We start from the raw sequence: 12569 nt of genomic DNA, 5'->3' as shown, positions 1-12569 counted from the left end.
CCCTACCTCCCTCTGACTCCATCTCTGGGTACTTTATCTTTCCTTCCTTCCTTCCCAGACACACTCCTCTTCTCTGTGTTCTTCAGTGGGCTGCCTTACTAGTTCTTCCTCCACCTGTCCTGCTCCACTGGACCTTCTGGAGATCCCACATCCTCTGCCCAGATGATACTGTGCAATGAGCTGGCCTGTAAAGTCTTGTCTTCCATCCAAAATGAGACAAGGAACTTAGACTGGAGCACAAATTGACCCCTTATGGAGAGCATGCTTTCTCGTTAGCTGACATTTTTGTATCATGACCTACTCTCTGAAGAAGCCGTGCATCTTACATGCTGACTCCAGAAACTTCTCTCATCACAGGCCAGTAATGAAAAGTGCAACCACTTTGAGTATCAGTCTGAGATACTCTCGTCCACGTTCATACTGCATACTACGTGCACGCACACATACACACACATGTATACCTCCAGGCACATGTAGCTTTAGATGGGAAAGGCAAACCCTCAAAACTTTGAGAAGACAGTTTAAGGCCATTGTCAAGCCTTTTTTTTTTTTTAATTTAAAAAAATTTTTAAAAATTTCTTTTCAGTGTCCTTGTCAAGCTTTTTGATGTAGGGAAGGATTTCTTATACCTTAAGAGCAATGCCTGTGACCCGCAGGCAATAACAGAAAAGATTGTTGAATTTGACCATATTAAAATTGAGAACTTCTGTTCATCAGAAGGCCACAAAAAGAGAGTCAGACAACAAGCCACAAAACTGGGAGAAGTTATAACTGACATAGGATTAGTGTCCAGAAGATATCAAGAATGCCTTTAAATCAGAAGGAAAAAGACAACCCCATAGCAAAGTGGGTAGTAGAATTGAAAAGACACCAGAAGAGGCAACATGAATGGCTAACAGATATGGAAAAGGTGCTCAGTCTATTATCAGGGAAATGCAAATGAAAACCTTAAAACTATAAGGTTTCACACTAGCCAGATTAGTAAAAATGTCGATGTCTAGGAGTCTTTAAGTATTTTTTAAAAAAGATTTGTATTTATTTATTTGACAGAGATCACAAGCAGGCAGAGAGGCAGGCAGAGAGAGAGAGGGGGGAAGCAAGCTCCCTGCTGAGCAGAGAGACCGATGTGGGGCTCGATCCCAGGATCCTGGGATCAATCTGAGCTGAAGGCAGAGGCTTTAACCTACTGAGCCACCCAGGCACCCCATAGGAGTCTCTAAGTATTGATGACAATTTGCAGCAATCAGGAGTGGGAGTATAAACTGATTCAACTACGTTGAAAGATTACTTGGCATTTTTAGTAAAGTTTCAGGTGAATATCTCTTTTGACCAACATATTTTTAAATTAAAAAATATCAATATAAACATTAATATATAAAAATATAATAATATATACTATTAATATATATTAATATTGAAAATATTAAAAAATATTTATGTATTTGAGAGAGAGAGAGCATGAGCAGGAGGAGGGGCAGAGGGAGAGAGAAAAGGAGAAACAGACTCCCTGCGAGCAGGGGGCCTGACGTGGGACTCGATCCCAGGACCCTGAGATCATGACCTGAGCCAAAGTCAGATGCTTAACCGACTGAGCCACCCAATCCCTCCCAGTCCAGCAGTTCTTTTCTCATGCATGTATACACAGCACACATGTTCTTAAGACACAGGTGTACACACACAAACATATACACATACACACATCCATGTACACATATGTACTCACATGAACATCTATATTTTATATATACATTCATGTACCAAAAGATGAGTAAGAAAGTTCATGTCAGAAATGTTTGGGGTGCCTGGGTGGCTCCGTCAGTTAAGCATCTGACTCTTTTTTTTTTTTTTTTGAGATTTTATTCATTTATTTATTTGACAGAGATCACAAGTAGGCAGAGAGGGAGGCAGAAAGAGGGAGAAGCACGCTTCCTGCTGAGCAGAGAGCCCGATGCGGGGCTCGATCCCAGGACCTGAGATCATGACCTGAGCTGAAGGCAGAGGCTTTACCCCACTGAGTCACCCAGGTGCCCCAAAGCATCTGACTCTTGATCTCAGCTCAGGTCTTGATCTCAGGGTCGTGAATTCAAGCTCCACGCGGAGCTCCATACCCTGGGCATGCAGCCTACTTAAAAAAAAAAAAGATGGCCGCCTGGGTGGCTCAACTAGTTAAGCATTTGCCTTTGGCTGAGTTCATGATCCTACGGTCCTGGGACTAAGGCTTGCATTGGGCTCCCTGTTCAGTGGGGAGTCTCCTTCTCCTTCTTTCTCCCCCTCTTCTCCCTCCTGCTCATGCTCTATCTCTCTCACTCTATCAAAAAGTAAAAATAAAATCTTAAAAATAAGAAATGATTATATTAACAAAATAGACAGTAGTCCAACTGTTCATCAGCAATAGATAGATAGGGGCACCTGGGTGACTCAGTTGGTTAAGTGGCTGCCTTGGGCTCACGTCATGATCCCAGCGTCCTGGGATCGAGTCTCACATCAGGCTCCTTGCTTGGCAGGGAGCCTGCTTCTCCTTCTGCCTCTGCCTGCCACTCTGCCTGCCTGTGCTCTCTCTCTCTGACAAGTAAATACATAAATAATCTTTAAAAAAAACACAAAAAACAATAGATAGATACATTAATTTTAGTATATTCATACCATGGAATTCATGTTGAATAAGTACATGAATAAGTACATGAAAAAAATACACTTAGACGACTCTAAAAAAAAATGGAGTGAAAAATAAGTTGCAGGAGAACACATGCAATATAATTTCATTTTGATGAAGTTTGAAAACACAGGAAATGAGAGAATATGTACTCTTTAGGGATACACACATGTGGTAAGACTAGAAGGAAAGCAAGACTTGAGAAAGGCATAGTTCAAGAGTGATTCTCTCAGTGGAAGGGAAGGGGGAGAGGGGTCCCCAGGGGATGTCAGAGGAAAGGGCAATCTTTTTTTTCTTAAACTGGGTGATAGGAACTCGGATGTTCTTTGTATAATTGTCTGTCTACTTGGCAAATATGTTTTTATAAATAGTATTTCTTACGTACTTGATAATTTGATAATAAAACCAGTACCAGTTGGAAGAGAGAGTAATTTAGAAGGCATTAGTATATGGTTGGGTTTGGAAAAGGGAAAGGGAAGGAAGATACTTTTTTCTAAACCAGGGAGAAAAATGGGAAGGGGGAGGATGGTATTTGTTTTTTTTTTTTTAAAGATTTTATTTATTTATTTGACAGACAGAGATCACAAGCAGGCAGAGAGGCAGGCAGAGAGAGAGGAGGAAGCAGGTTCCCTGCTGAGCAGAGAGACCGATGCAGGGCTCGATCCCAGGACCCTGGGACCATGACCTGAGCCGAAGGCAGAGGCTTTAACCCACTGAGCCACCCAGATTTGCTTATTTATCCTAGAGACAGAGAGAAAGAGACAGAGAGAGAGCGCGAGCGAGCGAGCGCACGCAAGGAGGGGGAGGGAGTCAGAGGGAGAGGAAGAGAATTCCAAGCAGACTGCCCCAGGGAGCACAGAGCTGGATGTGGGGCTTAGTACCCTGATCCCAGAGATCATGCCATGAGCCAAAATCAAGGGTTAGAGGCCCAACCGACTGCGCCACCCAGGCAACTCCGGAGGATGATTTTAATAATGGCACTAAAAGCTGCAGGGTAACCCGAGACCTGCAAAACGAATAAAGTTGCTAAACACCAACTGAACTGGGTACTAGTTTAACTATCTGCTTTTCTGTTTTAATCCTTAGAAACCCTAGGGGGTCCTTGTTTGGTAGTTGAATTAACCTCCACCCAGAGTTGAGATGACTCACTATGCTTTGAAAATTCCACAGTTTCACAAAGAAGCAAAAGTAATGGTTCTAGGGACGCCTGGGTGGCTCAGTTGGTTAAGCAGCTGCCTTCGGCTCAGGTCATGATCCCAGCGTCCTAGGATCGAGTCCCACATCGGGCTCCTTGCTCAGCAGGGAGCCTGCTTCTCCCTCTGCCTCTGCCTGCCTCTCTGTCTGCCTGTGCTCGCTCTCTCTCCCTCTCTCTCTGACAAATAAATAAAATTTAAAATATATATATATATAAAAAAAAGTAATGGTTCTATTTGGATTAAAGCTCTTTAGAGGTTTTTGCCCCTGGGTTTCCCAGGCCAGCCCTCCGAGCATGTGTTGTTCTCCTGGCACCTGAGCCTGCACCTGTGAGCTGTCCCCAGGTGGATGTGGGGCCTCACAGCTCCGAAGGCAGGCCTCTGCACGGGCTTCCGCAGCACAGAATCATAATATATGCTCTCAGCTCCTTTATGATGTCATATAACCTGGCATGTTTTCCAATGTAATTTCTTTACTAACAATTGTAATTAAATGGACTGATTTGAGTAAGGGTGCTGTGATGTGTGAGGCGCCTTCAGTCACTGGGCTTTTATGAACCTGCCTTCCTAAGGCTGCCTTGGGCCTGGGTGCTATTTTAAGCAAGTCAGCTTAAACTCTATGAGCTTCCTTTGCAACGTAATGGGATCAATTCAGGTCTTAAAGGATCCATTCAGGTCGGGAAGTCCACAATTCCATGATCGACCCCTCTATTGGGGGATGATTTCCAGATAGAACAATATGACTAAAACCAAGAAAACAAAATTATCTTGCTTGGGTAAAACCAACAAGTTCCTAGAGACAATTGGGCATCTCCCTCGTGGATTTCTAAAAACATCCTAAAAAGTTTTCTAAGAGATTCTTAAAAGCATTTGTTTTTTCAAAGAACAGTTTGAGGTTCACTGAACGGCGAAATCGAGTGGAAGGTGTAATTTCCTCTATGTCCTCTACCTCCCACACATGCATAGCCTCCCCCTCGCCCCCATCAACATCCCCCACCCAGCGGCATGTTTGTTACAAACCATGAATCTATGTTGACAAATCATCCATCATCCAAAGTCCGTAGCTTATACCTTAGGGTTCGTGCTTGCTGTTGTACGTTCTGTGGGTTTGCCTTGTGGGTTGCTAAGCCCTGTGAGTCTGCAGAGCAGTAGGACAGGCCCAGCTCTGTTACCTACAGCGTGGCAAGGTTGGAGGCCAGGTCGAAGTACAGGGTAGGCACCCAGTACGTCTGTGTGGCTTGGTCTCCATGGGAGAGAGTGCCTCAACACGGGCTCTTCAGGGTGGCTGCAGAGCTGACACCGCCTGAGAGCGACACAGAAACTCAGTGCCACCCCAGCCCTGCTGGGACAGCACCTGCCTTTTATCAAGACCCTCCTACTGCCCTCCCCCCCAGTTTGTGAACACGGAGTCTGAGAAGCAGGGGTATCTCTCCAGCCCCCTGCCATTCTCTCTGTCGGCACAGAGACAGCCTTTCGCTCGGGTGAACTAATGCTTTAGAGCTTGAAAATTGATCTCCAGGGCTTGAAATTAGAGTCTATGAAGGCTTTTCTGCTGGGAGAGACTCACTGGGGTTTTCTAACCTCTTCCTGAATTAACTGCAGAAGTTATTCCCATGGCATGTCAGCTGCTGTCTCTTCAGAGCTGGTTTCTCTCTCTTCGGGGGCCTGGCCAAAAAAGCAGGGGAAAAAGAAAAACAACCCCAGAACCACAAACCCCATCACAGCTTGGCGTACCTCACAGTTCTTAGTGGGAAGTGCTGGTTCCTCTTTTTTACCGCTGAGAGAATTTTTCATCTTTTTGGCCGCTTTGCTTTTCCTCTTCCATGTCCTTTGTAAACAGAGTGGATTGAATTCTAACTTGCATCAGATACTCGGGCTTATAATTTAGCCCCAAACTGTTGCTTTTCTTTGCTGTTTCATCTCTTGTAGTCTTCCGGTGCATTTTCAAATATGTTTCTGATTCATTTTAAAAGGGATCATGCTCTCTCTTCAGATCTTCTATTTCAAAATAAATTATATCATAGCAGAGTTTTAAAGCACACATAAAATGATTTGTCCTTAGAAAAACTTTGAAATCTATATGTTACATAGGTGGACAGAATGTTGATTTTATTACTTTTATTATTATAAATAGATTTATAACTGTTTATCCTTTACTGGAGAAAAAAAAAAACAGCGGTGACTTACTTTGCTGTGGTTGTGAGAAACATCGTGATTACTTTTTGGCCCATGCTTGGAATGTGATAGGTAAATAATAAAGTATATAGGCAAAATATCCCGGAGCTAGGTTGTAAGGAAGGTTGTAAGGAAGACAACAGATGCCTAATAATATTGAAATCTCTAAGAAATGCTTTCCTTCTTTTATTCATTTTTAAAAGTTGCATTCCATAAAAAGGAGTGTGACCCATATAAGTAAGCAGCTTATATCTGGTGTAAGTTTGTGACTTTCAAATGCTAATGGAACCAGTTACAAATCTTTTGTCTAAATAAACATATGGCTAAATATCATGTACTAATTTTAGAGGATATACATAAAATCGATTAACAGAATTTTGTCTTAATCTTGATTTCCATTTCTCCTAACAAGTCACAAATACCTCTGGATGCCCTCTTTCAGCTTCTGTGGGATCATAGTAAGCTATATTAATTCTGTAGTATGTTTTTTAACCTCACAAATTATCTAACCTAATATTGTTCATTTAGACCCACAGTATTTGCTTAGATTTAGCTGTATTTTTATCATTTATTTATCCTCTGTTCCTTCTTCTCTGATCTTCCTTCTGGGGTAATTACCTTTCCTTTTGAAGTATGTGCTTGTTTAGAGAGGCCCCGCTACTGAAGGTCTTCTGTTGGTATAATCACTTTCTGTTTATCAGAAAATGTCCCTATTTTAACAAATAGAGAGTATTGATGGTTATTCAAATCTAAGATGTCAGATCTTTTCTCTTAACACTTTGCAAATTTTATTTCATTGTCACTTGGCTCCTAGCTCTGGGAAGAAGTTATCTGATGGTGTAATTGCCAGTCCTTTCCTCTGACTCATTTACAGTTTCTCTCTGTCTTTGGTGTTCTATAGTATCGTCATGTGTGTAGATATGAGTATTTCTTTATTTATTATTTTGGTGGAAGGGCAGAGGGAGAGGGAGAGAGAATCCTAACTGGACTCCACACCCACTGTGGAGCCTCCCGCAGGGTTCAATCTCACAACCCTGAGATATGACCTGAGCTGAAATCAAAGTTGGGTACTTAACTGACTGAGCCATCCAGGTGCCTTTAGATATGGGTTTTTAAAAAATTCTCCTGGCTTGGGATTTCTTTGTCTTCCTAAATTGAAGGATGTCTCTTACTAATTTTGGACAATTTTTAGTGCTGTTTCTTTGCATATTCTTTCTACCCAGCTCCCTCTATCATTTCTTTTAAGAACTTGTATCAAATGTATGTTGTACTGTCTCATTCTAGCCTATATATATATATATATAAATATATATTTTTAAGTAGGTTCCATGCCCAGTGCAGAGCCCAGTGTGACTCAAACTCACGATCCTGAGATCAAGACCCAAGCTGAGATCAAGGGTCAGATGCTTAACTGACTGAGACACCCAGGCACCCCATATCTTCCATACTTCTTAACTTCTCTTTTTAATATTCTCATCTTTCTCTTTTTCTGTATTCCATACTGTGTAATTTTTGGATTTATCTTCCAGTTCACTAACTCTATCTTTAGCTATGTCTAAATTGCTATTCACTGTTTATTTTGTATTGCATATTGAGTTTCAAAATTTTAGCTGCTATATATATATATTTAAAGATTTTAAATTTAGGGGCATCTGGGTGGCTCAATCAGTTAAGTGTCTGCCTTTGGCTTAGGTCATGATCCCAGGGTCCTGGGATCAAGCCTTGCATCAGGCTCCCTACTCAGCAGGGTGCCTGCTTCTCCCTCTGCTGTTCCTCCTGCTTGTGCTCTCTTACATTCTCTGTCAAATAAATAAATAAAATGTTTAAAAAACAAAAAAACCTTTAAAATTTATTTAAGTAATCTCTGCATCCAATGCGGGACTCAAACTCACGACCCTGAGATCAAGAGTTGCATGCTTCTCCAACTGAGCCAGCTAGGGTCCCCCCATCACTTTATTTTTTCATTTCCAAATATTCTTTTAATTCTTTTTCAAGCCTTTCTGGAATTTTTTATATGGTCTCTTGCTCCTTACTAATGTTTTCAGCTGGCTCTTGTGGAAGAGCAGGAACGTGGGCTTGGGAATCAAGGCAGGCTTATATTGAGACTGCACTCCACCTCTGCTGGGTGATCATGTAACTGATGTAGTTATCTTCTCTGAAGTCTCTTTCTTGTGTGGTAAATGAGACAGAATGGACTAGACAGCGTACCAGAACCTCCTCCATTTCTGGTATTCTGTGATGTCATTTGAAAGTAAGAGAAAAAAAGTCAATGGCTTCTTACACATAAGCTTAAGTAAAGGTGGAGGTCATGGTTATGAATATTGGCAGATATTACCGTGACTGTAGTTCTGGCAATTTCTGGCTCCCAGCTAGCTGTTTAACTTCTAATTGTGAGTTATGCATATTCATACTGAATAGATATTTGTTGTCCGTTTTTTCTATCTGAAACAAAGTGTCGGTAGTTTGACTTTGATTGCGTTGCAACTAACCCAGCTTTTACTTCCCTTATAGATGAGCTCTTCCTGGAACAGCAAAACCTCTCTTTATCCTCTGCGGAGCTCATGATGAAGAAAAGCACCGTGCACAGCACTGCACACGTGGCCTTAACAGAAACTGCCCCAGGGTCCCAGCAAAGCAGTTCTCTTCATGTCTTATCCTCTCCATCTGCCACTATTTTTGATACAATCTTTTTTAACCAAGGAACACTGACCCAAAGTATAGCCGATCACAGCATCTTGGTGGCCAATTATATGTCGATGATGAGCAACGCGGGGGTCAGAGATGACGATGAAATGGATAACTTTTTGCCAGAAGCTCCCTGGACCACTTCCCGTGCGGTTTCTCCGATCCAGTATCTCCCGCTCAGCCCACCAGTGCCGACTCCATCTTCACCCATGACTTCTTTACCAGACGAACCGATGACATCAGCCTGGCAACATACAGTGCAACAGCCAACAACGTACACTGAATCCCCTAGTCATTTCAGTGCTTTTCGGTCAGCTTTTCCCACATCTGGGGACATACTTCCAACTCCTAGTAGGAACTTGGTGCTTTATCCCACTGATGCTTATGGGCACTCAGCAAGCAGGACTTTGCCGGAGATCATGGCTTCAGGCACGGGGGAGGCAGAACCCCTTCTTTCCAGCTCTCTGTCTGCAGGGCCTCTGCTCTTAGGTAGTGGCCTTACTCGGCAGCCGTTTCCCTCCTGGGCCGAGGTCCCACTGCCTGCAGAGGATCTTCTGGCCACAGGCACTGGCAGATACCCCGAGGCAACCACCGCTCGGAGTCCCAGTCTACAAGGAACCATCCTCTCTAGAACAGACCCTGCTGCGGCTCTGGCATGGACAGCCCTGGTTTGTAGCAGCGGCAGCCCCAATTCGGCTTTGTCCCTCTCTCCTCCTGCCTCCGTGTCCTTTTCTCCCCAATCAGCCGATGTTTCTTTTCACCCCTTTCTTCCCGGCAGCTCCAGGGAGCCGTCGGAGCTGCCGGGTGAGGCGGCGGTGGCCCCAAGTCTCGTGGACAACCCTGGGGTCCTGAGCCCGGGGTCGTCTCCGAGACCGTACACGTGGTGCGTGTCCTGCCGCGTGGCGTCACCTCGGCCCGTCGCGTCATCCAGCCTCCCGGAGGGGGAAGACGTGGGCTCGGGGGACGGCGCCGAGACCCTGTCGGTGACCACCCCGCAGGCCAGCGACGTCCCTCCGCCCAGCCGCAGAGTGGCGGACTTCTCCGAATTCGAATTCGAAGAGGAACCCCAGCCATTCAATACGCTTTTCCCCTCCCGGCCGGTGGTTGCTCTCTCCTCTCCCGCCGGGGGCATCTCGGCCGCCGAGGGGGGTGTGGGGCGAGTCGGGACCACCCGGGCGCCTCTTGCCGGCGGCCACCTCTCCACGCCCGTGTCGTCGGATCCTGCTCCCTTGGGCTGGTCCCCTGTCCCCGTAGCATCGGGAGCGCCGCCGCCATCGAGCGGGGCACCTGGGCTCCCCTGGGTCGTCAGCAGCGCGCTCCCCACCGCCTCCGTCCCGGGCACAGCCGACCAGCACCGCGGCCCGCCCGCCGCCGGAGACGCACGTCCTTCCCCGTCCTCCGTCCCGGGCCCGTCGGCGGGGCCCTCGCGGCTTCTTGACCTCGAACCTGGCAGCTTCTCCGTGCCCCACACTGGCGGGGTTTTGGAGTCCTCGTCCGGTTTTTTCTCAACGCCGCCGCTGGAGTTCAGCAGCCTGGCTATCTCGTCTTCAGAAGTGCTGGCCTCTCCGTCCGCCCCGTCTGTGGGGCCAGCGGGCGACCCGGCGGCCGTCACCGCTCAGGCCTTCTCCACCTCTGCTGAGACGCTCGCCTGGTCGGACGCTCCCCGCGGGCCCTCCACGCCGCTTTCCCTTCCCAATTCCACAGCCTCTGGCTCTTCCCAGCTCTGGCCGAGTTCAGACCTTCTCATAAGCACCTTCACGTTCCTTCCTGGCTACTCTGAAGGGTCGCTCCTCTCCGGCTTCCCTTCTGACTCTCTCCAGCTCTCGGAAGCAGCCACGGTTTCCGGGTCGGGTCCCGGCGCCCACTTTACCTCAGCCCTCACTGCAACTACCTCCTCCTATTTTGAGTTGTCGCTCATGGCCCGTGAATCTGCGGTCGCCACGCCGGTGCCCTCCAGTTCTGAGCCCCCCCTTGACATTCTGACTCTTGGGACTCACTCACCAACACCCTGGACTGCTTTTCCTACAACACCCATTTTAGCAGAATCTTCTCTCCTTCCGTCTCCGACTCCAGCACCTCCCAGTGAGGATGTCAGTGCTACGGATGACCACACCCCTGTCTTGCCCTCTTTCTCCAAAGTCCTTCCTAGCACCACACTCCTGGTCACTGATGTGTACCTGCGGTCAGCATCCTCCTTGGCTCCTGAAGTGATCCCCTCACCTCTCCCTACAGAGCCAATGTTTGTGGGCCCATCATTCCCACCCACAGATTTACCAGTGAACACCACCATGGAACTGAACTCACCCAACACCAGTGTTGCCCCTGATCGTACTGTTGACAGCACCCTGAGCAGCAGGGGTGACACTGCGAGTCAGACCCCCCCGGAGAACAGTTCGGCACAGCCGCCGCCATCCCTTCATCCTGTGCCCACCTCCACTTCTGAAACAATGGTTGACACTCCAGCGCTGGTAACCACCAAGCCGCCATATGTGTGTGATATTACGGTTCCTGATGCCTATTTGATCACGACTGGTAAGGCCCTGCTTCAAGTCACCTCTTGGTTGGGGTGATCTTTCTAAGATGCTTCTATGGAATGCCTCTGTGATGTGGAGCATCATGGGAAAGAGCGTGGGCTTTGGCCCCAGGGAACCCTCACCCCTTCACCTTTCTCCTGTGAGTTCTCTGGATAGTTCTCCCTTAGTTGCTGTACTTCTTGGTTTCCTCAGCTATCAAACAAGGATGATTGTGCCGCCTATTTCGTTGGGTTATCAATAAAAAGTAAAAAATAAATAAAAATAAATAAAGTTAAGAAGCAAATAAAAGTTTTAAATGGAGCCTTAGGAGTGTTTGCTAAGATCTTTGTCTTTGAAACTCCTATCCCGGTAGATGCATAGATGGCATGGTTAGAATAAAAACCTTCATGTTTCGTTTAAGCAGGTAGTTGTGCAAATGTGTAAGGGCAACTGCTACAATTTCTTACTAATTTCTTATTCTTTCCTTGAAAGGAAGGAGCACTTTGCTCCTACGTGTTCCTGGAAATGTCACTTAGATCCTGATAATCCGAGAAAGAAACAGGGAGCGGCTAAATGTCTGATCTCAATTGTAAACTTTGATCTGTGCCCTGGTCCGCAGCCCAAGTGACAGGATGACAAACAGCAGCTTCCCTTGTACCTGCCCAGCTGCTTTAGTCTAATGAAATGGGAGCATGTTTGACGTCATGTCTGTATAGGTCCAGTGACCGTGGCCTGCTGTGCTGCGTTCTCCAGCTTGTTCTTCATCAGGAATGACAGGCTGCGTGTTAAGTCTTATGACCTGGTAATGTACTTGAATGCAATATCATACGCATCTGCAAGCCTGGCTCTGTTGTGTTGATTTTGGTGGGAATGGAAAGTAGAAATGAAGGAGGGAGACAGAAGATGGTAGAAGTAAAGGAGGAATGGACTGGAGTAGAGAAGGAGAAAAACAGGGAAAGGTAAGTTGAGGAAAAAGAAGGTTGTGCTATGAGGTAGGCCATGCATCTTCTGCCCATCATGGTGGTGCCTCCCCTCTCTGAGCTGGTGCAGAGAAGCTGAAGCCTTTGCTTTCCTAACTCCCTCCCTTCCCTAAATAAGGAACCATTTATCAATTCATTTGACAAATAATTATGGAGCACTCAGTATGTGCAGGTGCCTTTAGAAGGTCTAAGGATTATCTAGATGAAGGACACAGATCTGACCTTTAAGGAACTTAGATTCTAGTAGGGTAGACACAAGATATGTTTTCTTGGGAGCTGCGGTGAGAATGGTTGAGAGAGAGTTCTGTAAGAGCAACTTTTGGGATGATGAGGGATGGGTTTGGAAGGATGTGAATTGGAGGTACACACT

At 46.1% G+C, this 12569-nt stretch overlaps 1 protein-coding gene across 1 annotated transcript in view; it reads left to right on the top strand.

Moving 5' to 3' along the window:
* Positions 1-12569, top strand: part of KIAA1549 (KIAA1549 ortholog) — a 135291-nt gene that overhangs the window by 45023 nt on the left and 77699 nt on the right. The window contains exon 3 of the mRNA XM_044247032.1: positions 8533-11238. Within this exon, the coding sequence (XP_044102967.1) occupies positions 8533-11238 (2706 nt within the window). The remainder of the gene's footprint in view (positions 1-8532; positions 11239-12569) is intronic.

This window comes from Neovison vison, chromosome 4, assembly GCF_020171115.1.
Source record: "Neovison vison isolate M4711 chromosome 4, ASM_NN_V1, whole genome shotgun sequence".
Classification (NCBI taxonomy): Eukaryota; Metazoa; Chordata; class Mammalia; order Carnivora; family Mustelidae; genus Neogale; species Neogale vison.
This window is presented reverse-complemented; position numbering and strand designations above follow the sequence as displayed.